Here is a 27,922-nt window from a genome sequence, read left to right as displayed (position 1 = left end):
TCGCAGTAAAGATCCCCCTCCCCCAACCTGACCAGGTGACAAGGAAAGGGAAATGTTGAGAAGTAGATACATCAGCTCCTTAAGGGTTCCTGACAAATAGCCATGGGATATGCTGAATAGATATTTAAGAATACTAGGTTGTTCTCCCAGCCCTATCCATGATTAGCCACATACACCTGGGTAAGAGCTACACAAAAAATATACGATACTATTCATATTTTCTATAGAAATGCATAAAAACAGAGATCCCAAAGACAATGCACCATTATTATAATTAATCGTGTTCTCCAAGCCATCAAAATGTTTATTTTTAAATGAAATCATTGGGATGTCTATGCGGTTCAGTTGGTTAAGCATCCAACATCGGCTCAGGTCATGATCTTACAGTTTGTGGGTTTGAGTCCTGCATCAGGCTCTGCACTGACAGCTCAGAGCCTGACGCCTGCTTCAGATTCTGTGTCTCCCTCTCTCTCTCTGCCCCTCCCCCGCTCACACTCTGTCTCTCTCTGTCTTAAAAATAAATAAACATTTTTAAAAAGTAAATAAAAAAATAAATAAAAATAAAAAAGTAAATGAATTCATTTATACGTAAGTCTTAAAAAAGAAAAAGGAGAAAATATTTGATAAAAATCTCTATTATCCATTAGATAAATTTATTTCCAAATAAGCATGCACTCAGAAAAAAGGATTATTTTAAACGTCTTTAGAAGGATAAAGCTTTCTTACCAATTATTTTCTATCCACATATTTAACATTCAGTATAATAAACTTTGGTTAATTGATACACTGTGACAGAAAAAAAGAAGAAAAATAAAATAAAATTCAGTCAAGTAGGGAATTATCAAATATGGGATACTATGTTGTCATAGTTCTACATGGTAACCTGATAAGATGCTATTTTGTAAAAGTATAAGACGTATTTTTAAGTGAAAAAGTAAGGTGCATAATAATGTATATTTTAACCTATTAGATGAAAATATATTTGCATATGAGCATAAAAAGTTTGCAATGATACGCATGAAACCGTGAACACTGCTTAATTCATAGAGATGAGAGAAAAGAAGAGAAACTGTCTTTAATATCATTCTGTAGGACTTGTCTCATTAAAATAAGATGGCTTCCAATGGGAATCACAAATTCTAAATGGAAATAAATACACTGAATATACACATTTTAATACCACCAGTTAGGTACCTAGATTTGGGGAAAGTCATGGTATTTAGTTTGTAAACAGTAGCAGTTCAGCCAACTGTTGTGCTATTCATGGCCTTTTGGTCATTTTATTTCAGTATTCTACTCATTTTATAATTGAGAAAAATATGGCTCAAAAAAGTTAATCAAATATCTCAAAAGAATGGTATACATTAGTAAACGAGAGAGTCAAGATTTGAATCCAGACCTTTCTGGGGAAAAAAGGAGTTTATTTCCTCACTTAATGTTCTACTCCACATCTATTGTCTTTTATAAAGACATATGATTCCAAGGGATGCCTGGGATCAATTGGTTGAGTATCTGAGTCTTGGGTTTGCTCAGGTCATGATCCCAGGGTTCATAAGTTTGAATCCCACATCAAGCGCTGCACTAACAGTGTGGAGCCTGCTTGGGATTTTCTCTTTCTCTCTCTCCCTCTCTCTGCCTCTCTCCTGCATGTGCTGTCTCTCTCTCTCTCAAAATAAATAAATAAATTTTTAAAAAAGAAAGAAATATGATTTCAAAAGCTCCTGATCACAAAACTTCTTCCTGAATTCTCTTCCTTAGTACTTGGTCAGTAGCATCTAGACTTACCTGGAATGCATTGAGCATGGAGAAGATAATGTGGAAGGCCAGGTTGCTATCTTCAATGACCGTGGCTATTCCGAACCCCCAGGTCAGTCCCAGCAGTGGTGTGAGGATGGCAATATTCTTACTGATTCTCACAATGGCTCTCACCTCCTGGAACATGGAACTGCCAATGGCGGGTCGCTGGGTCTTGACAATCACCAAAGTGACTGTGACCAGGTTTACTACCACAATGGCCAGAGCTGGGACCACAAAGGCCAGGAGGGCCTTGGTCATGTCCCAGTTGAGCCAGCAGGCCTCAGGCCGCAGGTAGCCTTTGCCGGGCTCAGTGACAGCAACTGTGATAGCAGCAATGACCAAAGGGCACCCATAGCTGATTGAAAAGAGAGCTGCCACCAGGACTGACTTGGGCAGTGTATGGAAGACAATCAGGATTCCATAGAGGATAAGGAGTGCCTTGGCAAGCATCCAGAAAAATACAGAAAGGTAGAAGAAATGAACAAAAAATGTTGCTGCCACACACCCATTGTGGTGTGTCACTGGACTGCTAAGAAATGAAGCCACAATGAACCACACGTCGGCCATCAGCAAGGTGGCCGCAACGTTAGCAATGCATATATGGCGTAAGTACGAGATCTCTGTCTTTGTCACTTGGCTCCAGACCAAGGCCTCAATGGACAAGCAAAGGATCAAGCTGCAAACAGAAATGCCCAGGCCTATGTACGTGATATAAGTCAGGATCGGGCTTTCCAAGATGTGGGGTGACATAAGGATGGAGAAAGAGGTAAACAACTTGCTTGGCCTACATTTGCAAACAGCTTGCTGGGAGTTTTCTTGAATTATTTGACAGGCCTGCTGGTCCCATCTGCTCTCCAAGGAGTGCCAGCCAACACACTGTGTCCTCTTCTGCTCTGACTTGTTGATCTTTTCAAAAATCAGTGAGATTCTTTTAAGTTCCTTGGGCAAAATGACAGACAAGACTAGTCCATTCACAGTGACATTTTCCAAAAGACTGGCTTCTAAGATGGCCCCAAGAGTTGGAAATGCAATGCTGATGGCCTGAGAAAGAGTAGGCACCTTCTGAAGTTCATCCCTACTGATCAGCACCTGCCCAGTGATATCACTGCTGGTGTCATTAACTTTCATGGAAAAAGTGAAATTCTTCCCAGGGTTGTCTGGGGATATGGCGGTGCCCATAGTATGAATGAAGACATCTGATATGTTTATCGGATATTTATTTATAAATAGCTTTCTTGCAAAGGAATTGACTGAGTGTAGCAGGACCCAGCTGCTATTTCTGTCCGGGATGAAGGTCCAGTTTGAGATGCTTTTGCTGTTAAGAATGTGGTTGGCCATGATGCTGTAACTCTGCCAAGGAAGAACCAGCATTAATACTGAGCTGCTCTGTGAATCTTCCCAGACAGTCACGATTCACTTCTATACAGTGTGGTCCTCCGCCCAGCAGCATAGACCTCCCCTGGCGACTTCTTAGAAATATGGAATCTCAGAGCGCACCCTAGACCTAATGAGTCAGAATCAGCATCGTAATGAGATCCCCAGAATTTGAGTTGAGGCATAGAGCAAGGAGGGAACTGCCCTTGTGTCGTACATGCAATGTCTCCCTGTGAGGCAGCCAGGTGGGCAGCCTTCTCCAGGCTCATGGACATCATCGATCCCACTTCACACCCTGGCAAAGCCAGCAATTACCCATCATGCAATTGACCTCTATTAAATCCCAACTGTGTGCAGGACTCTGTGCAGGAACATAATGAACTGGCAAGTAACCCCAGAGGCTAAACCTACTTTTTGTCCTCTGCCTCAAAGATCAAAACTAAGGGGCACCTGGGTGACTCAGTCAGTTAAGCATCTGGTTCTGGATTTTGGCTCAGGTCATGATCTCACAGTTCATGAGATTGAGCCCCATGTCAGGCTCTATGCCGACAGCACAGAGCCTGCTTGAGATTCTCTCTCTCCCTTTCTCTGTCCTTTGCCCACTTGCATACACTCTAAATAAAAGATAGATAGATAGATAGATAGATAGATAGATAGATAGATAGATAGATAGATAAAACTTTTTTTAAAAACCCATTATTTATAAGAAAAGAGTCCAGTCCCATTTCACACTTCCGCAGCACATATGTATGGCTGTCTTCTTTGCATTCAGTCATTTTCCAATTTAGTAATTTATTGTTCTGACTCACAAATAAAAGTAAAAGTCTCTCTTCAGGCACCAGAATCGTTCTTAGAGGTTTCCAGTAGCCAAACTACACACTGGAAAAGCTGACTGCAGTGTTTGCTCCAGCACCCAGTAAGTGCTGTCTCTAAATGCTTACTGATGGAGACTGTTCACTTTTCCACTTCCTTTGTTCATTGTTCAGTGAACATTTATTGAGCATTTATTGAACACTTATTGTTATGCTAGGCATTACAGACACTGATGTGAAAGAGGGGGTCCTCGGATCCCAAAATGCCTACTGAATACTCCAATTAACCCGCATTCCTTTCCACTGAGGTATCATCCTACCAAATCAAGGCCACTCACCTGCATCTTTGCCTTGTCGACACCTGTCAATAGCACCGTGGATATGTTGTGTAAGAGCTGCACAATGACAGCAATGTTTCCAGGGATCCGTGGAGAGTTCCGGATGTTCCTGATTACACAGGACAAATCCTCCGGACACCTTTGCATCAGCATGTCTGTGATGGTCTCAGACTTTCTGGTAGACTCATTTACTTTTGTTCTTTCTCCTGCTGCTTGGATCGAATATAAATTTGGCTGAGAAATGGCAAAAAGAAAGTTTTGACTATGTTACATTTGTTTTGAATATAAAAGCATCTTCACAAACATTGAGGACAGCCTTATCACACAATTGTATGTTACATGGTGTTTTTCAATTTTACATCTTCAAAGTCACATTTGCTATGGAATATTTTGCCCAATACCAAGGCACATGAACAGAAAAGGAAAGTCCCAGCCTGCCAGCTGTCTGCTCCTTAATCCCTTCCCTCCAGAGAGTACATGCTAACTTTAGCATGCCACTTCAGACCGATTCTGTGACTGTTTATTGTATATATGTCCTGTGCACATAGATACATTTCTAGTGTCATTTAAGCTTATTTTTACTATTCCTGAGGGGCAAAGCATGAGGCACATGCATATTTTAAAAACAGAAATTCTGAACTAGATTTGGATGAATCAACTGACACCAAGACAAAAGAATGACTGAAAACAACGATGAACAGTATCTCCTACAGATTCAGGCTCTGGGGCCCACACTTCAGTGCAGGAGCAGCAAACATGGTCCCCGACTGGCTGCCTGTTTTTTGTAAAGCTTTATTGGAACCCAATATGCTCATTCATTTAAGTATTGTCTATGGCTGCTTTCATGCTACAACAGCATGGTCGAACACTCGCAAAAGAGACCCCATGACCCACAAGCACTAAAATATTAACTATCTGGACTTTGACGGAAAAATAATTGCCAGCCCTCTCTCTAAAGGACCCCTTTCTAGCCTCCTTTAGTCTGCCCTTCACAGGACAAAAAGTCTGCCTGGACCTAGAGGATATGCCTACTCAGAACTCATGTCCCTGCATCTGGACACTCAAAACCCTTGCTTAGCAACCCCAAGTCCACTTCCAGGGCCTTCGTAGGCCTCTCCCCTAAGTCTATGCTACCAAGGATGGACCATGACACCAGGGTGCCACCACTGGGCCCTGTTTTCAGGGTTATGAACATGTGGCCTTGGCTTTCCACCACACTACAGATGCAAGATGGAATCTGGGAGGGGAGGCCAGCAGAATATCTTTTACTTATCTGTCTGTAAACTGATTACAGCATTTAGATATGGTATGTGGCTCTCTGTGTGTATCTTTGCGTAGGTCCCTCAGATTAGGGTTGGGCCTGGTGATAGACACCCTGGAGAGGGTGGCCTTCTGAAGTCTGGTCAGGGACTTCAGGTGAAGTACCCACTGGCACTCCCCCCTCACCCCCCCACCCCCCGGCCACACTCAAAACCACTAAATGGGGATGTTCCAGGGACTGAAGTGATGTTAAAACACTGGCTCCTCAGAAGGAATCAGGAGTTGAACTTCAGAAAGGGTAAAGCCTCTGTTAGAAGAGAAGTAAAAAAAAGGAGGTGTCTGGGTGGCTCAGTCGGTTAAGCATCTGACTTAGGTTCAGGTCTGATCTCACTGCTTGTGAGTTCAAGCCCCATATCTGAGAGCTCAGAGCATGGAGCCTGCTTCAGATTCTGGGTCTCCCTCTCTCTCTGCCCTTCCCCGTTCATACTCTGTCTCTCTCTCTCTCTCTCTCTCTCTCAAAAATAAATAAACATTAAAAGCAAATTACAAAAAAACAAAAAAGAAGAGGAGTAAATGAAACAAAAAGAGAAGAAAAAGTATGTCTTAACTTTATCAAAATTTGATTTTTAAAAATGTATAATAACTTAAGTACATATGGAAATGTGTTTTCTTGTTTGATAATGAAGTCCTTCCCTTTAGGTTGGCTTGCTTCTCATGCTTTACTGAGTATAGAAATCACCTGAGGATCTTGATAACATGAAAATTCAGATTCAACAGGTCTGGGATGGGGTCTGAATTCTGCATATCTAAATATTCTCAAGGTTGCCCATGCAGCTGGTCACCAAAGGCTACTCTGAGTGTCACAACTCCGTATTTAAAAGCTAAGAGCTGGGGAGTCTGGGTGGCCCAGTCAGTTAAGCATCCAACTTCAGCTCAGGTCATGACCTCACAGTTCGTGAATCCAAGCCCTCCATTGGGCTCTGCACTGTCAGTGCAGAGCCTGCTTGGTATTCTCTCTCCCTCTCTGTCTGCTCCTTCCCCACATGTGCTTTCTCTACCTCAAAATAAATTTTAAAAAACATTTTAAAAATCTAAGAGCAAAGATGGAGAAGTAGGCCATGATCCTTCTAGAAAGCTCTTCTAGCTCTGACCTGAAAATCAGGTTTCTTTGTGTCATGAAGTGTGTGGGAGATCAGAGCTCAAACATTTCGATGCCCATAGCTAGGATCTCTGGTTTTGTGCAGAGAGAGAAGATGAGCATGTTCATGGATTCATGTACAAACGCACTTGCCTACCAACCCTGCCTTATGCTCTCCCTCTCTCTTATTGACTGTGCAATGCATTGCTAATTGGGGGCTCCACTCTGTGTGTGAGAGAAAGGATATTACCTCAAAGATGTTGAAGGCATTAAGAGTCTGACAGGTTTCAGTGAGCTTGTGCCATTTCTTTTGCCTGCATGAAAACCCCATGTTTCCCTGAGTGTCTGGAGGGCAAGGTTGACTGCAGTGGGAGTTGTCCACACATGCGCCATCACATACACCTGGGGAAACAAAAGGTATCAGCGTTAGATGGAGAGGTTGGGGCTCAGGCTGCTCGAGCCAATCACCAAGATGTCAGCACAGTGATGGCACATAAATCCTGTGGACATCAGGCGTGTTTTCTTTGCAAAGTGGAGAAAGATTGAAATAGATCAGTGATCCTCCTATCATTTCAGTGACAAACACCTATTGCTTCCAATAAAATGTTATCCAGAACTCAAACGTGTAAAACAGATAAAAGTGGAACTATCCCAGTTGAAGTGAGAAGCAGGAGCCCGTGTTTAGTCTGCTAGGTCTGTTACACCCCACAGGAACCTCCTGGACACCTCCTATAACTCCTCCAGCTTCCCAGCACCGTATAAACGCTGGGAGAAAGCTCTCAGCTCCAGAACTTCATAATGAGTTATGTTACGAACAAGCTCTCATAGACCTGTTCTAGCCACTGCTCCAGTCTGAGTCAGCTCACTTGGAAGAGTTTATGGCAAAGAACTCTCAGGCCAGGAGCAGAGGGTGCTGGGAGGAGAGGGGAGCCGGGGTCATAGGTACAACTTAATAGGAGAAAAATCAACAGTCCAAATGCAAGCTATCAAGGTGTCACATCTGCCATGCCATGAGCATGGCTCTCTAGCACAATAATGAACATAAAAGCTTGTTTGATGACTAACCACTGCCGACATACCGTGTGGCCTGGTAGACATCTCCTTGCTTTTGTCACCAACCTAGAAAGGGAAAATCAAAATTCACATGAAAATTAATTGTTGATATGCTAGCCCAATGATTCACATTAGTCACAGACTAACAGCCACATCAGACTCAGCTCTGATGCCAAGATGCCTCCAAACACTGAGATCACAACTCATGGCCCCATTTTCTCATCAGCCTGGATGGCTTTTTCCCACTGCTACTCAGCAGGAGCTGAGCAAAGGTACACCAGGATCAAAGGCAAACTTACATGGAGACTACTGAAGGTTAGGCTGTGGAATCCCTAGTGTGTAGGGGCCCCCTCTATGCACTGAGAGAGGGTCTAGCAATGTGGTCACATGGTCATATATTTTCTTAAAATTTCAAAAGCAAAATAGCTTCACCACCATCTGTTCAGACCACAATTTTTTGCCACCCCACCTTTCCTTCCTTCACATTCTCCCTCATTTTGGATAGCCTTAGGCTATGGCTATTTATGGAATCTGGAGAAGTAGAAGTTGAGTTGGGGATAATCTAGTTTGAATTTAATAGTATATATTTATGTAGCTTGCAGTCATTAGCACATTACAAGGAGAACATCAACACAAAAGTGGTGTTTACTCTAAGGGTATTTACAATTGGTCACAGAACAAGAAAATTCTAAGTGTTCTGGACTCTTTGCAGGTCATATATGAAAGAAACTCAGTAGACATTTTCCCAGAGTTGACAAAAGTCTTACACATTTACATAGTGTTACTAATAATGAAGTGAGAAGCTGAAAGATATTCTTCTAAACTAGCAGTAATAAAAACAAATTGAATCAGCAATGCTAGAGTGAAAACTGAGTAATTTTTCTTTTTTCAGTATAAAAATATAAAATTATTGGCATGCAAGCATGCAGCCAAAAATGCAGAGACAAAAATGTGGGCAGTTCATGAATTAAAATATTGTTATTTTATTCTTTCTCACTGGCAAGTAGTACTCCACTGTGTATATAAACCACATCTTCTTTATCCATCCATCAGTTGATGCCATTTGCAGCAATGTGGATGGAACTGGAGTGAAGTGAGTCAGAGAAATACAGATACCATGTTTTCACTCATATATGGATCTTGAGAAGCTTAAGAGAAGACTATGAGGGAAGGGAAGGGGATAAAATAGTTACGAACAGAGAGGGAGGGAGGCAAACCATAATAGACTCTTAAATACAGAGAACAAACTGAGGGTTGATGGGGGGTAGAGGAGAGGGGAAAGTGGGTGATGGCCACTGAGAAGAGCACTTGCTGGGATGAGCACTGAGTGTTGTGTGTAAGCCAATTTGATAATGTTATATTTAAAAAATTAAATAAAACTGTCAATGTAATATATATATGTATATTGTTATTTTACTGAATTTATTACTGAATAATGCTGAATAATTACTGAATCTAATTCCCTTCAGCATTCTTAAATTTGAATTTGTTGTAATTACTTTCCTAAGTAGATTCTCATCTTGCCCTCAATTTTGTACTTGTAATTTTGTATTATTTTTCTTTTTTAAAAAAAAACTTTATTTTTATTTTATTTTGAGAGAGAGAGTGGAAGAGGGGCAGGGGGAGAGAGAGAGAGAGACAGATTGAGAGAGAGAGAGAGAGAGAGAGAGAGAGAGAGAGAGAGAAAACTCCAAGCAGACTCCACCCTATCAGCACAAAGCCAGACTTTGGCTCAATCTCCCGAACCATGAGATCATGACTTGAGCCGAAATCAAGAATTGGATGCTTAACCGACTCAGCCATCCAGACATCCCTGTATTCTTTTTCTTTAACAGAACTCTCTTCAAATCTTTCTTCCCTCTATCATGAGCATTTCCCACTCCTCCTGATTAAAACCCCCCTACATCCCAGCCATTCAGATCAGACTGGACCCCTCACTGAGCAGCAGTATCTCATTTGGTCAAGGGGTGTATTCTTGGAGCAGACCACCTGGGTTCAAATCCCAACACCATTACTTGAGACGTTGAAAAAGTCCGTCTCTCTGGGCCCTAGTTTCCTCTTCCATAAAGTAGGGTAAGAATGATACTATTATAATTGTATGATACCTCAGAGCACGTTAATGAAGAATAAATGAGATCATCTATGGGAAACACTTAGAATGGGGCCTCGAATATTGTAAGTGGTATTTAAGATTTAGCCCCTGTTATTATTCTCTGAATACCTATTAATACAAAGTTCAAGTTTGTCTCTTCCAAGAAGCCTTTCCAGTTTGAAATGATACATCCTTCCCTCTCTGTCTCCTGTAGGATTTGTTGTCTGCACCATCATACCACTCATTCAATGCTTCACATATACTCACCTTCCTGCTTTTCACTATCAAACCATTTTTATATATGCATATTATCTCCTCAGTTACATTTTATGTTCCTCAAGAACATGGATTTTGTATTGTGTTTTTTATACCCTCCTAAAATGCTACGTCTGTGTCTTGTACATATGTGTGCATATACATATTAGTTTGTATGTATATACTGACATGCATGTGCACGCGCATGTGTGTGTGTGTGTGTGCGTAGGGAGAGAGAGAAACACTGAAACTTCCTGTTTTTGTACTAGAAGTTTGCTCTCTAGTGGATGGGTAAAACCATGGTCCATTTCTCCAACTTGCATTCTAAAATCTAAACCACTAGGGAAGGTACTAGAAATTCAATGACTCAGCTGTATGACTAACATGTAGAATTCATGTCCCTTTCTCCTTCACAATATTGCTTCTCTCTGTGTTATCAAGAAACAAGCCCAAAACTTCCATTTTCTCTACCAAACAAGAATTTATGGAGAATCTGAATTGAGCATCTAGGGTCTGTCTAAGGTAAGAAGGTATGTATCACCAATGACTCATGAAATACAACATCCTTCAAAGCACTGAGCTAAGATGACTTCTCACTTCACAATCTACAGATTCAAGCATTATTTTATACCTGGAAGACTTAAAGGCTCTTGACCCAACAAGAATAACACAATGGCATTTTCTGAGTTTTGAAAGACCTTCTTATTTTATAAATAAGGAAAGCGCATCCTTGATAGACAAGGTGATTTATGCAAAAATGTGCAGAGGGCTCCTCTTAAAGCTGGAAATAGAACCCAGCTCTTCTCAATCCTACAACACTGTTCTTTCCACCATGCCGGCCCATACGCATGTGGAAAAGGCAAAGGAGGATGGAGGGTGTAGGGAAGTGACACCCTAAACTCATCCTGAGAGAGCCATGGTCTCTAATGCACTTTAAAGTGAAACTCCAGGGGTGCTTGGCTGACTGGAAGTGTTGATCCTGAGGTTGTAAGTCTAAGCCCTGTGTTGGGTGTAGAAATTACTCAATAAGGTCTTTTTTTTTTTTAAGTGAACAACTCTGGATAACACTAGGCCCAGTAAACAGACTACAGTCAAGTCCCTTACATTGATCAGATATGTGGGCAGAAGACCATGGCATGTTATTTAAAAGGAACTCTAGAAATTCTGCCTTCTTAAGTGAAAGATCTGATTTACTTCTTCCCAGTTAATTTGCCAAAGCACAAAGCCATATACAACTCCTCCTGGTCATTTCATTTCTAGGGTGGCATCCAACATGAGCCACTTGAGCTTCAGATGTCTACAATCTCCAGGAGTGCCTGGGTGGCTCAGTCAGTTGAGCGTCCAGCTCTTGATTTTGGCTCAGGTCGTGATCCCAGAGTCATGGGATCGAGCCCCATGTCAGACTCTTCTCTCTCTTTCAATCCCTCTTTCCCTCTCCCCAACTAGTGCTTTCTCTCTCTCTCTACAAAGAAAAAAGTCTACAATCTTCAACATAAGACCCTTTGAACACCTGTGATCTGCTCAACCTGAAAAGCTGCCTGAATGCAGGGCAGGGGAGCAGTAGCACTCAGAAACTCAGCAGCCAGCAGCTTGTAAATCGAGAAGAAAAGGATGGAATGTTCGTAAGGTGATCCCCAATAACCAGGAAAACAAAGTCAACCTCCCAGGTTCTGCATACTGTCTAAGTTCTGTCTTGTGGGAAAATATGGATGAGGCAATGAAGGGAAAAAGAACCAAGCTGTGGGGTTGGGATGCCTTCTGGAAGAGTTCTTTCACAAAGAGTCTTTAGCCTCTCCCAGAACCCAGGTACCAGTTCAGTGCTGGGGGAAAAGGAAGTCACAAAGAGAATTCCCAGCCAGTGGAGTGCCACTTATAAGGTAAAGAAATATAATTTTGAAATTATAGAATTTCCAAAGTATTCTATCCTAAGGAGAATTTTGCTAAGAAGGCACATATTAAAATGGGAAGAACAAGAAACAGAATCTGAAAACACAGGGGCTGTGGCGTTGGTCACGGGGCTGGGTAGGTATGTAACCTCAAGAAAATCACATTCCAGACCACGAATCTCAGTTTCCCTATCTGATTGTAAGAGATGGAGTTCCTGTCCAGAACTTGTAGTCCAATAATAATACACTGTTCCTAAGAAGGTCAGAGTAGTCTTATGTCCTTCTCTCCCTCTCTTTCTCTCAATCTCTCAATGATTCTCCACACATTAGTTGAAGTAAGTAACTGTTAAGGACATTAACATGACTTACAGTATGAGGGAAAATATTCTAGAGAGGGTCACAGGGCTCACTCCCCCCACAACACTTACAAATAGTACATTACTACAAACTTCACCCCAGTTAAACCTTGATTAACCATTGGCTGTCAGAGTTTCTCATGTCTCCTTCTGGCCCATCCACTGTGTTCACCACCAGGATTCTAATTCTGGGTGGAATGATGCTTCACTGAGCCAGACCATTCCTAGGTCCTGCCCACAAAATGCCATCAACTATCTCCCAGTGATTGTGACATGCCTCACCGCCCCCACATTTTCAAGTGCCTCTGCAGAAGTAGCATTGCTTGGTGATGAGCAATGAAAGTCTTCACCGTCAAATGATACGGAAAAAAATAGTTTATCAACCTTAAATCATTTGAGCCTCACTGCATCTCAGGAACGTATAGAAAATATCAAAGGGGAAATCGCTTGAGGCTATTAGCTAAAACGTTTGGTTGCGTATAGCTGTAATTTCTTATGGCTGGACCACTACCTTCTCCCTACACTTGGACACAGATAACTACGAGCCGCCTGACGGATGGGTTTTCATTTCCATTTGCTCTCTCCCCACCAGTTCCTTTTCCTACCGCCCTTTGCTTACCTGAGATAATGTCCTGCAGGACTCGGTGGGCCAAAGAAACACTAAGCAGTGTAGCAAAATCATGTGAGTCACCATCTTCCACACCGCTGCCTTTCTTGCTTCTATAAAAATAAATGAAAAAGCACAGTGTCTCCAATCTGAAGCTTTCGAAGTCTCTCGCTGCAGTCAGCCTGGAAGTCTGGGTTCTGTCCTTGGTGCTGTCAACTCGGACTTCTCTGCTCCAGAGGTGGCATCTCAGTGGCCTCCCATGGGCCTCACCAGGAGGCTGCAGGTGTGAGCAGCTGGTGCCAGGAAGCACAGGTAACGTGACACCCAATGTAGGAATCCTTCCAAAGGAGGCTGCCTGCTGGGGTGTAATGAATAATAGCCCACGTTCAGGGATCCAGAAGGACGGTTCACTCCCTGGGTTAGGCAGGCCTGAGAAACGTGTGGGCAGCTGTGGTGAAAGCGGGTTGGGGAGTCTATGTGCAGACTCAGCCCAGAGATACCTTTTGAAGGAGAGTAAGCACCAGGCTTGGACTATTATCTCATCCTCACCCGACTCTAGAGCTGGATTTTCATAGGTAGGGAGCAAACTTCAAAACTGATCTTGGACAAATCCTGCTATTGCTATATCTGCCAAAATTGATCTCAATACTAAAATGACTTCTTGGCACCTAGCATAGTCCTAGAAACATGGTGGTGCCCACAATAGATCCATTAAGGAAAGAAGAGAGAAGAGAGGGAGGCGAGGAGGGCAGGAAGTGCTGATGATTTATAACAGATCTGTGCTCTACAGGCGGCTCACGTAAGTCAAATTTTTTAATAGTAAATTTTCATAATTTTAATATTTTTTTAATTTTGGGTGAAATCCTCTTTGCAGTGTATTTGACCTTTCTTTGGTTTTAGATGGCAGGGTTCAGAACACTCGGCTGTCATCAAGAAAGGCCAGGAGCTTTGGCAAAGGTTGATATTTGTTACTTGACCGTTTCTATTAAAAAGGAATAGCTTTTATCCTATTCATGCATAATTCAAGAGCAAACAATGCCATTATTTTAAAGACTAGGCAAAATGCCTTTTTAACCATATTTCCTGTGTTGAAATACTTACCTAACTGAAATTCCAAAATCCAAAGGGTATTTAAAATATTTTACATTGCCTGTTTCAGCTTCTTTCAGCAGTTTTCTAATTGTGAAGCTAACGGCCAACCTATTTCGACCTATGTGCAGTCTCTTTAGTTTACTAGAAATGGAATCATGGCCTCTTTAAAAGAAAAAAAGTCACCATTCTGCATTCAGCTGTATTCATATATTGCATTTCCATATTTCTTTTGTTTGTATTGTAAAAAGATTCACACAATGGAGCAACTGGGTGGCTAAGTGTCCAACTCTTAATTTCTGCTCAGGTCATGACCTCATGGTTTGTGAGGTTGAGCCCCATGTCAGGCTCTGAGCTGACAGTGTGGACCCTGCTTGGGATTGTCTGTTTCCCTCTCTCTCTGCCCCTCCTCTGTTCGCTCCCTATTTCTCTCCCTCTCTCTCAAAAATAAATAAACAGTTAAAAAATTCACATAATAAACAATGCTGTGAGGTACAAAAAAAAGCTTTCAGCTGAAGATCCTTAGTTCTTTAAGCACAAGGATTACGCTGTTACTCATCACTTTTAAGTATATTTGGTTGCAACCCAGATGGATGTCCAATTTCAAGTAAATTTCAGTCATGTTGGCATCCTTTTTTCCAAGTCTTCCAAATGGATAAAAATTCAGTAGGAAAATCATCAAAGTGTCTTACCACAATTATCACCAGTGCAGTTACTGTTTTGGGTAAAAGCATCAAAATTAAAAAAAAAAAAATTAAAGCCACTGATGAATTTATTAACATAATTTTCATAAAATCTGAACATGAATCCATGTTTTTACACTAATTTAATTTAATTTAATTTTTTTTAATGTTTATTTTATTTTTGAGAGAGAGAGAGAGAGCGCACGGACAGCAGAGGGCCGAGAGGGAGAAGCAGAAACCAAAGCAGGTTCCAGGTTCCAAGCCATCAGCACAGAGCTGGGGCTCAAACTCACAAACCATGAGATCACGTTGGACGCTTTACTGACTGAGCCTTCCAGGCACCCCTATTTTGTTTTATTTTAAGTAGGCTCCATGCCTAATGTGTGGCTTGAATTTACAACCCTGAGACCTAGAATCGCATGCTTTACTGACTGAGCCAGTCAGGCGCCCCTCCGTTGTTTTACATTAAAATTCTCATCATACAGAATGCTTTCTCTTTAACTAAAACTGCTTTTAAAAAGTATTTGAAGAATGATACAAGAAAACAAACTTTCACTGTTCTGCCCAGACACTCAAATAAATTTTTGTAAAGGGCTGGGAAGAAGTTGAATAACTAGATAAAACCAACAAATCAATATGAAAACTACTGTTTGCTTAAAATTGCTAAGGTGTTATATTGAAAAAAGATTCTTATTTTATTGTCCTTTTGTTTTAAATTTTATACATAACTGTTTTAATGTTATCAATATGCATTTTGATTATTATTAACATTATTTTTATGTATGGCAAAATGAGCACTTTGTGTTATATGTGGTAATGACCTTCATAGACTTTACAGTATAGACTTAAAAAATTTTTTTAATGTTTATTTATTTTTGAGAGAGAGAGAGAGAGAGACAGAGCACTAGTGGGGGAGGGGCAGAGAAAGAGGAAGACACAGAATCCAAAGCAGACTCCGGGCTCTGAGCTGTCAGCACACAGCCCGATGCAGGGCTCAAACTCACAAACTCATGACCTGAGCCAAAGTTGGATGCCTACGCAACTGAGGAACCCAGGCGCCCCTGGACTTTTTTTGATAGTTACGCTGCTATTAAAATGTTGGAGCCCAGAATTTTCTAATTTTCTTTGTTATCCAGGACCAGCTTGTCCTGGGGGAACTGAGGACCACAACTCTGGAATGCTATCTGTGCCCAAGTTTCAACAACAGTGGAACTCTTAAGTGCATTCTGGATTTTTTCTTAATTTTTTTACTTAGAAGAAACAGTTTCTAACATTGGCTTTTTTTTTTTTTTTTGGTATTTTGCTCATAAAACTGCTCTTCAAGTAAAGTGCACTTAAGTAAAACCAATTTTCTTTGAGACGTGTGGATGTTAAACCATAGTCATTAGCTCTTTTTCCAACCCTGTGAAAGCAAAATATTTGGAAGAAGACAAAAATATTGGGGTAAAACAGCAACAAGAATCTAACCTTTGGACCCCCCCACTGCCTCCCACCTTCTTCCAATTTCCTTCTGAAAAGCTTCTGGTCTCCTTCCCCCAGCCCAGCCCCACACCTTTCTGAAACTCAAGGGTAGCGGAATGTAACTCTTCCCTCTCAAATAAATGTTTGTAAGTGTTGGTTTCCTGCAGCCCCAAGCCAAAACATTTGCTACAGCCATTCATTTCAGAAAAAACTTATCTCTCAAGAACATACAACCTGAAAAAAGTGGTCTCATGCGATTCACACCAAAAAAATAAAAAAATAATAATAGTAAGAGAAGAAGCAATTACATCAGCACTGACATTTCACAAGGTAAAATGTGCCAAATACAAAATGTTACATTTCTTTTTAATGTTTAGTTAAGAAACCACTTCCTTTCTCCTTTATAAAGAGGGAGGAGGAGGAAGAGAACAGTAAAGGGTACTGGTAACTTAGCTAGATCTCAAAGAGATAATATTTCCAAAATATCCCAACTAGAATGGGTTTTCCCATTCTATGCTGTCTGCTTTCCAGATCTGAAAAAGGTGCTTAAGATGTTTAATGTTTGTGTTTATTCAACAATCAGAAAATGCTCTCTCCGTTGCCAAGCAATGTCCTAAGAGCTTGGAATTAAACAACCACAAAGAAAACTTCTTTCCCTGTCTCCTCACCACCTTGGGGGGAAGCCACAGGCTAATGAGGCTTCCGAAGTATCTGGAAGGGTTTGGGAACTTGGATGGGCTTTGCTCCCTAGAAGACCTGCAGATTCGAGGACCCAAAGCTAGTGAAATAGGCATGACAGCAAGGATTCCAAAGGACCAAATTTCACAAAACGATTCTCATCTTTCTTAACAATTTAATATCTCTTCCTATCTCTGTGCCACATTCCTCCAGCCCAAAGCCATACGGTGACTGGCACCACGCACAGCTCGCTAATGAACGACAGAGCAGGCAGGAGGAGCACGTGAGCTGCACGCTGGGACCCGTTCTGTGTGTGGCTGATCCGAAACAAACATTCGCTTGATTTAAACACACATTCACACACATCAGCGAGGGAGGCCAGAGCTATTTTATAATAGCTTGCTTAGGAGATAAGAAATCTCGATTAGGAAAAGCATAAAGGTCTACTGACGAACGAATCGTGGCAATCACGAACAAAAGTAACCAACAGTCCAGACAGAACTTTTATCAGCCCCTCAGGAGTATTTCAATCGCCAGCTGTCAGCCGATGGTCTGTGGCTATTACTTGCATAATTAGGTTTTTTAGTGCATTGCTGAGGCTTCCTGCGGGAGCCACGAAGTTCCCAGACTGTGGGAACACACTTCGGATGATCTCATGGGTGGATGATCCCATTGCATCTTGTCTGTCATTTAGCCGCCCCGTTGCTTTACCTCTCCTCACTCACCAATCGCATCCATCTCGCCTGAATGCAGACATCATGGAAGGGAAGAGGAGACTAAAACAAATAGTCCCTGTCTGTTTACTCTGTGTCTGGCGCTATGCCTGCGTTAACTTTTTTATGATTACTATTATTATTTTATTTATTTTTGAGAGTGTGCACTCACCGCAGAGAGAAAGGGAGACTGAGAATCCCAAGCAGGCTCCAAGCTGTCAGCACAGAGCCCTACACAGGGCTCAAACCCAGGAACTGGGAGATGATGATCTGAGCTGAAATCAAGAGCCTAATGTCCAACCAACTGAGCCACCAACGTGTCCCTGCATTAACTCCTTTAATGTCACCAAGTAGTTCTATGAGATTGAAGTGACTTCACATTTTTACAAAAGTAAGGGGCTAAAAGTTTACCCTGCCCAACATCACAGGTGCTAAGTGTCATATTTGGTCATATTTGGGATTTGAACTCAGGTCTGTGAATTTTTTTTTTTTTTTTTTTTTTGTGAGGCGGGGAGTGGTATGTCATATGGTTTTTCTAATAGAAGAAAGAGCTGATCTTTTTATGGAGTTAATTCTTTCAGGACATTTTCACATGTAACTTTCATCTTGCCATATAAAATTTTATGAGTTAGGCAGAGAAGTTATCATTTTCCTTTTTATCAAAGAAGAAACTGTGCAGAGACCAAGTAGCTTCCCCACAGTCACACCCCAAGTTATTGGAAGACCCTGACTCTTTTCACCCCGATGGAGGCTCTTTTAACTACATCATTCTGTCCTTTCCTCCTTCTTGTCCTGAGTATGTAAAATGGTTGATCACCATCTCTACTAAAAATAATATATATGTATATATAATAAATTGATTGATAGATGATAGGTAGACCATAGATATCTATCAGATATATAGATAGATGATAGATAGATAGATAACAGATAAATGAGGGAGATCTAGGTTTAAATGATCTTAAAGAAATTTAAAAATTAAATAGAATTGCTTTCAGAATTCCTTCTGTCCTGTTCCTAAGTCAAGTCCCCTGCTGTGCCCAGATGCTCAGGCTCTTGCTTTTGGCTGCAGTCTAGAATCTCCCACCTTGGACAAAACTCCTTTGGACAAAACTCCTCACTCTGAAGCAACCTTTCTCACCTCAAGGGCCCCTTTTCCTAGGTCTTAGGCCTTCAGAATTCATTTGATTTTTTTAAAAATAGTTTATAACCAAGTTGGTTTCCATATCACACCCAGTGGTCTTCCCCACAAGTGCCCCCTCTCCATGACCATCATCCCCCTTTCCCTTCCCCCCTTTCTCTTCAACCCTCAGTTTGTTCTCAGGATTCAAAGGTCTCTCATGATTTGCCTCACTCCCTCTCCCCAACTCTTCCCACCTCTTTTCCCCTCCCCATGGTCCCCTGTTAGATTTCTCCTGTTAGACCTATGAGTATCTATCCTTCTCTGCCTGACTTATTTCACTTAGCATGACTCCCTCCAGGTCCATCCATTTTGCTACAAATGGCCAGATTCCATTCCTTCTCATTGCCATGTAGCATTCCATGGTATACATACTGACAAGAAGGAAACGTTAGCCAATCAGATAAGCCAGCTCCCAGGGATGCAAAAATGAACACCAACGGTGATGGGATTTACTCATCCCAGAGAAGTATACATCTTAACAGGGATTTTGTAGAGGTACCCCCTCCCACAGTAAGAAATAAAGGCATGGACCCAGGTCAGCAGGCCAGATTCGTAGGAGCAGGGATGGCTCTCCACGCCCCCAACCACCCCCACAGAGTTACACACTCACATGTTTAGAAGAGCCCTCAGTTTTCTCGTGAAACCCAATTAAAAAAAAAAAAACTTTAAATCATTTTCCTTGGTTTCCCCAAACCTTGGCCAGCTTCTCTAAACCTTTTGTAAGCTGGCTGCGTTCATCCTTAGGCATGCAGGTTTCAAGCAGTGCTAAGTAATGGAGGGTTACTCACACCTGAAAGGTAAACAGTAAACAGGGATGAAGATGTGCGGAGGGCATCTGCGGCAGGCACTTGGGATAGGTGTGCCCTGAGAATCGGCTTTCTCGTGAGTCACCGCAAGACCAAGGAGAGGATTTATCTGACGGTCAGAGGCTGCCAGCACGAGTTAAAGAGATTATAAAAGTATACAAAATTTGGAAAGGAATGCTGAAAAACCCGGTAAACCCAAGTCATCACAGCATTGCAGCACTTCTGGGACTCTATCGTATAGAAATAGCTGGTACAGGGGCGCCTGGGTGGCTCACTCGGTTAAGCCTCCTGCTTAGGCTCAGGTCAGATCTCACGTTCATGGTCGAGCCCCGCGTCAGGCTCTGTGCTGACAGCCAGCTCAGAGCCTGGAGCCTGCTTCGGGTTTTGTGTCTCCCTCTCTCTCTGACCCTCCCCTTCTCATGCTCTGTCTCTCTCTGTATCAAAAATAAATAAAACATTAAAAAAAAAAAAAAGAAATAGCTGGTACAGAAAAAAACATGGTATGCAGATTTGCTGATGACACTTGTATATACGATAACAGAAAAAGAATATGGGAACAATATCAATGTCAAACAATGATGGAGGGGATAGGAAATTATGATAAATCCGCATAAAGGCAGGTACAACATTTTGTAAAAACACTGGAAAGACACCGAAGTGTCAGTAACTCCAAAAAAAAAATAATAATTTTCCACATACTCCTCTGTCCCTATTCTTTATTTTCTACAAAGAATTAGATTTATAATTGGAGGAAAATAAACTTTTTAACATTGCGGCCAAAAGAGCATGAAATAAGTTGAAAGTCAAAAGATCTGTGTTCTTCCTCCAATTCTGTCATGGTTCATTTTCTGAAGTTCAGCAAGATCTTTACCTTCACGGAGCCTCATTTCTTCATTCATTCAGAAAACATTTATCTTGGATCCATCTCATGCAAGTAAACTTTGGGGTCCAGAGACAATTATGAAGACAAACAAGACAAGGTCTTTGGGAATCTAAAGTCTAACTAAGGAAGACAGAAAATATAAACAGTATAAATTAATGCTATAAGCATTCCCTATGAGGTCTACAAAATATACTTTACAAACCTATTGCAAAAAGCCATACACTCTCCCTTTGGGGAGCATCACAAACAAGGTGGCATTTGGTGTGGCTCTTGGGGAGAAGAGTAGGGGGGAAGAGGGAAAAGGGAGGAGGGCGGAGGGAGAGGAAGAAAAGCATTTCAGACAGAGAAATAGAAGGTCCAAAGCAGGAAGTATGAAACAGCCAGGTGTGTTAGGGGATGACTGGGAAGGTCACAAAGTTGAAACATCAGGCGTGTGATGGGAAAGCATGTATGTGGCTTGTCAGCTCTACTGCTCTGATGCCAAAACGAAGTGGGTTATGTGCCACAGTAAAGCAACGGGATTCTTCCACGGACAATGAGGTGCTATCAAATCCTTTAATGACAACATCAGATGTTATTTAAGAAAATTATTCTGCCAACAGTGTAGAGGGTAGGAAAGCAGGCAGCGATGAGGGCCGGGAAGCCAGAGGAGAGGCCATTCCTTAATCTAGGTGAACAATCATAATGCCAGAATCATGGCAATGGCATTCGGATGGATTCAAAAGAACCCAATGACCAAAAGAGCAAGAAGGAGTGAAGAGGTAAATACTATTAAAACTTAGGTTTAGAAGAGTGAGCAATCATTTAGGAAAGAAAGCGTATGTGAAAAAAGTAGTAGAGAAAAACACGACATAGATGTTTCTAGACTAAGCATCTGGCTGGGTTTGGGGGACCTTAATCAAGAGAGGACGTACAGAAGGAGAAGCAAGTCTGGAAGAGAGGAGAAATCAATGAGATAACTGAGCTAATATTTAGGTAGTTACATACCTGGAAAAATATGTCTCCAGATTTATGTATTTCCAATTCCCATTAATATGAATTTTCTCCCAAAGCACTTATATCATCTTTCAGCTTTCAATAGTCACCAGCGTTTTTCTCTATAAAAGCCATGCTGTCACAGCTGTGGACCTGGGGGCATAATGCTTTATCCTTCTGCAAAAGCCTCCCAGAGCTGTGTCCTCACACGAGGGAGGACACAGAAGTGAACAAGCCCAGCATAAAAGTGAATCGTAGAGGCTCCTGGGTGGCTCAGTCGGTGAAGCGTCCAACTTCAGCTCAGGTCATGATCTCACGGTTCGTGGGTTTGAACCCCGCATCGGGCTCTGTGCTGACAGCACAGAGCCTGGAGCCTGCTTCCGATTCTGTGTCTCCCTCTCTCTCTGCCCCTCTCCTGCTTGCACTCTGTCTCTCTCTCCAAAAATGAACCTTAAAAAAAATTTTTAAGTGCATAATAGCTAATCATTATAAACAACTCTTAGAAGATTAAGAAGCATAACTCTCATCACCTAAGAATGACTTCTGAACTATGGATGTCCATAAAAGCATTAAATTTTAATTTTGTATAATATAAACCCTCATAATTATGCTCCTTGATGAGTAATAATTCCATTTTCTTTTCACAAAATGAGAACATTAAAGTGAGAAATTTTAAAAAGCATCCTTACTCTGATCAGCACGGTAGCGGAGGGATTAAAAATGTGGATTTCTTGATTTAGTACCTTAATAATTACATTAAAATATGCATACTCATTCAACCAGAGATATTTTTAATTAGATCACAAGTTAGAGTTTCAGATTACTTTCTTTCTTTTATTTATTCTTTAATGTTTTTATTTATTTTTAAGAGAGACAAAGACAGAGCTTGAGCAGGGGAGGGGCAGAGGGAGTGGGAGACACAGCATCCGAAGCAGGCTCCAGGCTCTGAGCTGCCAACACAGAGCTCGAACTAGTGAACCGCAAGAACCTGAACCCAAGTTGGCACATAACCCACTGAGCCCCCCAGGCACCCCTCTGATTGCTATTCCAAACTGAAATAGTTGTTTCAGATGAAAACGGTCCATGATTTATTTTGGTGCTTTTTACCTGCCTCACATTTGACATCTGGTACTCTCTCATTTATATCACATATATTTGAAAGTAATTGTTCATAACTCATATATATGGAAGAGTCATGAATTCTTATTTTCTAACATAAATAGAAAGAGAAAAATGTCCTTAAGTAGATCTTCAAAAATTAAAACACAGCAAGAAAAGAACAAAAAAAATATTAAGAAAACTGTAAGAAATCTGAAAGGGTATTTCCATCTGTTTGGTTCTTCATATTAGACAAAACATCCTTCTGAGGTGCCTGAGTGGCTCAGTCTGTTAAGCATCCAACCTCTGCTCAGGTCATGAACTCAAAGTTTGTGAGTTCAAGACCTGCATGGGGATCTGTGCTGACAGCCTAGAGCCTGCTTCAGATCTGTGTCTCCCTCTCTCTCTGCTTCTCTCTCTCTCTCTCTAAAAAATAAATAAACAGTAACAAAATTTTAAAAATCCTTTTTTTGGTTCCTTACATTTTACATTCTTTTTTGTGTTACAGGTCTTTTTTCTATATTCACTTCACTGCTTGCTGGAATGTATCTTTTTAAACTTTCTTTTTATTTTTTAAGTTTATTTATTTATGTTGAGAGAGATCCAGCAAGGAAGGGGCAGAAAGAAGAAGGGAGAGAGAGAACCCAAGCAGGCTCTATGCTGACAGCACAGAGCCTGATGCAGGGTTCAAACCCAGAAAGCCTGAGATCATGACCTGAGCCAAAGTCAAGAGTCTGACGTTCAACTGACTGAGCCACCCAGGCGCCCCTTTTTAAACTTCCTTTGATGAAGATCTCTGCATTGCAAGCTCTCTTAAACTTTAAATGTCTAAAAATATTCTTACTTTATTCTCATTTTGGATGATTAAATGAATGAGCAATGGTCAAGGCATTAGTGTTTCCTTTTTTTTAATGTTTATTTATTTTTGAGAGGGGGGAGAGGGTGGGACAGAGAGAGAGGAAGATAGAGGATCCAAACTGGGCTTTGTGCTGACAGAGAGCCTGAGGTGGGGTTCCGCCTCACAAACTGTGAGATCATGACCTTGACTGAATTCATATGCTTAACCATTTGAGCCATCAGGCACCCTGAGGCATCAGTGTTTCTATTCAAAGGGTGATTTGTTTATAATTTGGTTCTTGGGCAGAAAGAGACTTTTGCACCAAATAAGTTTTGAAATGGCTTTCACCGATGAGATCCCAGAAGAAGCAGAGCAGGTAAAAAGAGCCAAGACACGGCAGACTCAGGTGAATGGGACAGAACGTCTCAGGCACGGCCAGCATTTTGGAAGGAAGCAAGACCTTCTGGATAAATCCATTGAGGAGGAGTCGGTACTTAAAGTCTATATCTAGGACAAGTTCACCAAGACCGTGAAGACTATGAGCAGCAGCACACAGTGAGTAGTCATGAAACTGGGCTGGCATGGGTATAAGCGTGTTTTGCACTACCATTGAATTTAATTAGCACTGGAGCCCTATTTGAGTCAATGATGGAAAATTTGCCCATACAAGATAAACTCACTCATTTTCAGTTTAAACTAGGTCTCTTTTGATCAATTCAACATTTGCTCCTTCTTTTCCTCTTCCTTTCTCCCCAGGGATGACATCCTAGCATTGGAAGAGAGGCGTTCAAGGCTAAGCCTCCAGCCATGCTCCCCTCCGCTGAGCTGGACACTCACTGCTGGTCTTTGGGCCTCAGTGCTCAGCCCCGCTTTGCCCTCACTGAAACATCTGTGCCCCACTCGCTTCTCTGGCAACCAGGTCCACAGAGATCACACTGATTATTTTCTCAGTGCTCAAAAGCTACCCAGATCAGGCCCAGACTCTGCAACCTCCCAAGGCCATGGGGAACTGCTCCTCTATCTTCATGCATCCTTTCTCCTCTCTCTTCCCGCTCTGATTCAGAATCACAGGCTTTCTCTCCCCTAAAGTCCAGTTCTTGCTAGAGAAAGCTCGGTCTTCTTTTCGGAACGAGCTGAAAGCATGGCGCCATTCAGCCATTTTGCATTGTCTGTGTGTAATCTCCAGCTCTCCTTCACCAATTATTCCCCTTCCCCGACCCTGACTCCCCCCCAGAGCATATAGACTCCCTGGACATCGGCAGCCCAGTGTCCCTGGAAGTAACAGGACCTTCCATGGCTACTCAGGGTCAAGGAGCACTAAATTCTGAGATCTACAGAATTAGGGACCGTCACAAAATGTCTGGACGACAAAGCTTGCATGGAAGTGATAGAGCCACTCTCTTTCCAGCTAGAAGACCACCCGAGACTACTTGTGACTTTCAGAATCCTTGCCAGACTCTTCAAGAGGCACCCCCTTCAAAGACAAGACTAAGATAGAATTTCCTGCAAGATGATTGGCTTCAGAGATCAAATACATTAAAACACATACACACTTAGGAACACACATGCACGCACACATGCAAAGGCACACATGCACACACGTGTGCGTGTGCACACACACACTTAAGCCATGAATTCCAGAGATGATAGGATTAAAGATAATGCCACGTGCTAACCTATGGTTCTGTGGAAGTAGCCACTGTGTTCTAAAGCAGGCTGTTTGTCCACTGGTGAATTAAGTGCTGTCTTGCCCAATTGCAGGCACAGTACCAAGGAGGGAGGGGGTGGGGGCTGTGTGAGGACCTCGCCCCAGTGATGGGAACTAAGTATTCTGTCAGTGAGGTGGCTCAGAATTACCAGAAAATGCCAGTAACACAAGGGAGACGGAATTTGAGTTGGTGCTATTATTTTTTAAGACATAGTTAGAAAAATTATTCTCCATAGACACTCTAATCCATTATCTCCTGGACCCAGGGCATACCACTTCCACCACCGGCTGTGTGCCCCTGCTCCCTGGTCCAATTTTAAATGTTTATTTATTTTTGAGAGAGAGAGAGAGAGAACATGTGCAAGTGAGGGAGGGGCAGAGAAAGAAAGAGGGAGACAGAGTCTCCAAAACTGGCTCTGCGCTGACAGCAGTGAGTCTGATGTGGGACTGGAACCCACAAATTGCAAGATTCATGAGCTGAGCTGAAGGCAAATGTTCAACTGACTGAGCTACCCAGGTGCCCCATTCGTGATCCCTTTTTAGAAAGACAAAGCTGTCACCAGGCTTGGAGCTGTCCCTCGATCTCAATATCTTTGAATAAGAGTTGTGGTTTCTATTTACAAATGTTCATTCATTTTGCAAAAAGACAAAGATGCTGTAACTCTATATCATGCAAATACAGGATTTCGGCTAGTACTGTTTTAGGATACTGGCCCTACAGACATAGCATACAAATTTTACAGTCATTTATGGCTAATATTATGCCCTCCAATGTACTTGAAATCATTTCTCTGAGCTACAAGTAAGTTGATGTTTCCAAACTATTAAGAATAAAAATGAACTCTGAAAGAGGATATTGAACACAGTAAACCAGAGATAGTGTGAGATAAATTCAAGCTTCACTCTCTCCTCTGTTAGTTTACTGTAGAAAGGGAAAGACACACTTCATCAAAATTCAACGGATAAAAGTTTTTAAGCAAAATTAAACTCTCAAAGTTCACATTCAAGAAATCGTGATAAAGAATTCTTCTGAAAAAGGCAGGAAGAGCTAAGCATCGGCCACCAAAATAATTTACAGAAGGATGGGAAAGTCAATACAAACAGAGGGGTCTGGGTGTCTCCTCTCCACTGCAGAGACTGATGCAATGTAGACGGGCTTATGAGCTGAGAGAAACATCCCCAAAGTTTACAGTCCTCCTGAGAAAGTCTGATCCGAAGAAGGTCCAGAATAAAGTCTTAATGCCACAGGTTAGTTGTTAGAAGTGCAGAATTTTTTTCATGAAAGTATAAAGATATTCCTGTTTTCAGAGAGACTTTTAAAGCTGGTGATATCTAATAATAAGTAAAATTATAGGTAAAACATTACAAAGTTTGATGAGGTAAATATTGATTTAATAAATGGGAATTCACTTTTCTATCTGCACTTAATCATTCTGAGTCCATCAGAAGAGAAAATGATGTCTTCAAAGAATCCAGCTTCCTAGACTCCGATATTTGGATGGAATCAGAGCAGAAGAGGGTAATAAAAACAAAATATTTTCTTACTAGACTAGAGCTTTTATTGAATTATGTAAAGTGCCTTCAAATTATCAAATTCCTTTTTAGTACTTATCCACAGAGTATGTTATTAATTAACCCCCCAAATTATAAAGCCTTGAAAGTGTAGAATCATAATGCAGTGTTCGTCTCTGAAATCCTCTCTGAAGGCAGTCACTGGAAGGAGAAGGAGATGTGGGAGTACTCACTGTGGCTAGCCAAGAGCAAGGTCACCAGCACACTTGCCCCACTCCTGGCAGCTGGAGACACAGGTGTCAATGTCTTTCCTTCGTTGAATCTTGCAATAAGTCAGCAGGCTCCTGTACTTCTGAGCAGTCAATTTAGCCCTGAATGGCAGATACTCAAGCTAGTGCCAGCAGGCAGCCCTATACACAGGGGCCCCACAGCCCGACAGACAAGTCCTGCTTGGGAGTAGCTCCTGCAATGGGAGGGGCACAGTGCTGGAGAATGGATGAGTCACACACTAGATGATACACTCACGGACTCTCACAATAAGCAAAGGCTTCCCTTTTTGGCAATGGATCCAAGAGTACAATGGTGGCGCAGGATCCTTGGTACTCAACCGTAGCTATTGCCATCCTTATGAATCTGCCTGAAAAAATGAAGTATGGAAAACACAAGTATCTATGCCTGGAGCTCTGTCTTTGGCTGGCTTTCTGGTCACTAGGATTATGGTACTATGAGTCTCTGCTTGTTTCCGGTTGTCCCTAGATCCAAGCACAAGGTAGCCCTGTAATTCCTAACCTCTCTGTGGGTCGATGGGGTCATGCACCTTGTTTGATCATGGTGACCAGCAATTCAAAATGGTGGCCTGGGTCACTGAGTGATGGTGAAAAGCAGAGGGCCTTACTGACCTGTGATGGGCCTGTGCAAAACAAACATTACTCCTTATTGTTCTTAGTCACTGAAATTTGGGAGCTATTTGTTACCTCGGCATAACCCAGCCTCTGCACACTGACGCAAGGACCAAGGTATTTGGAAGGCAGCATGGGCAGCGATGTATCTAAGGTCGAAACACTCAAATTTCCTTTCTAACTTTTTCTCTTTTTTAGCATGCTTTCTAGCTTGTGTTTCAAAAACCACACTTATGTTTATTTATGGCGTGGCACTTTTCAAAACCCTCACTAAGAAGTTCTTATAGTGTTATGGAGACATCCTTTATTTTTAATCCCAGCACTCTCTCATCCGCTTTTACTTCCTGGCTAGTTCTTGATCTTCTAGAGAGTGGCAAGGGATTTGAGAAGCCCCTTTGAGGCTGAAATCCATTCAAGTCCATCCATAG

General features: G+C 41.8%; 1 protein-coding gene across 1 annotated transcript in view; it reads right to left on the bottom strand.

Annotated features, from left to right (window-relative positions):
- Positions 1–26,898, bottom strand: part of ADGRF2 (adhesion G protein-coupled receptor F2) — a 37,825-nt gene extending 10,927 nt beyond the window's left edge. The window contains exons 1-6 of the mRNA XM_029945038.1: positions 26,829–26,898; positions 12,981–13,081; positions 7,799–7,838; positions 6,970–7,121; positions 4,322–4,555; positions 1,786–3,147 (exon numbers count right to left, since the gene is read on the bottom strand). Of these exons, the coding sequence (XP_029800898.1) occupies positions 1,786–3,147; positions 4,322–4,555; positions 6,970–7,121; positions 7,799–7,838; positions 12,981–13,055 (1,863 nt within the window). The 5' untranslated portion in view covers positions 13,056–13,081; positions 26,829–26,898. The remainder of the gene's footprint in view (positions 1–1,785; positions 3,148–4,321; positions 4,556–6,969; positions 7,122–7,798; positions 7,839–12,980; positions 13,082–26,828) is intronic.
- Between the last annotated feature and the right edge of the window lie 1,024 nt (positions 26,899–27,922).

Source organism: Suricata suricatta, chromosome 7 (assembly GCF_006229205.1).
Source record: "Suricata suricatta isolate VVHF042 chromosome 7, meerkat_22Aug2017_6uvM2_HiC, whole genome shotgun sequence".
Lineage (NCBI taxonomy): Eukaryota > Metazoa > Chordata > Mammalia > Carnivora > Herpestidae > Suricata > Suricata suricatta.
The sequence above is the reverse complement of the archived record's forward strand: the minus strand, read 5'-3'. Positions and strand labels throughout refer to the sequence as shown.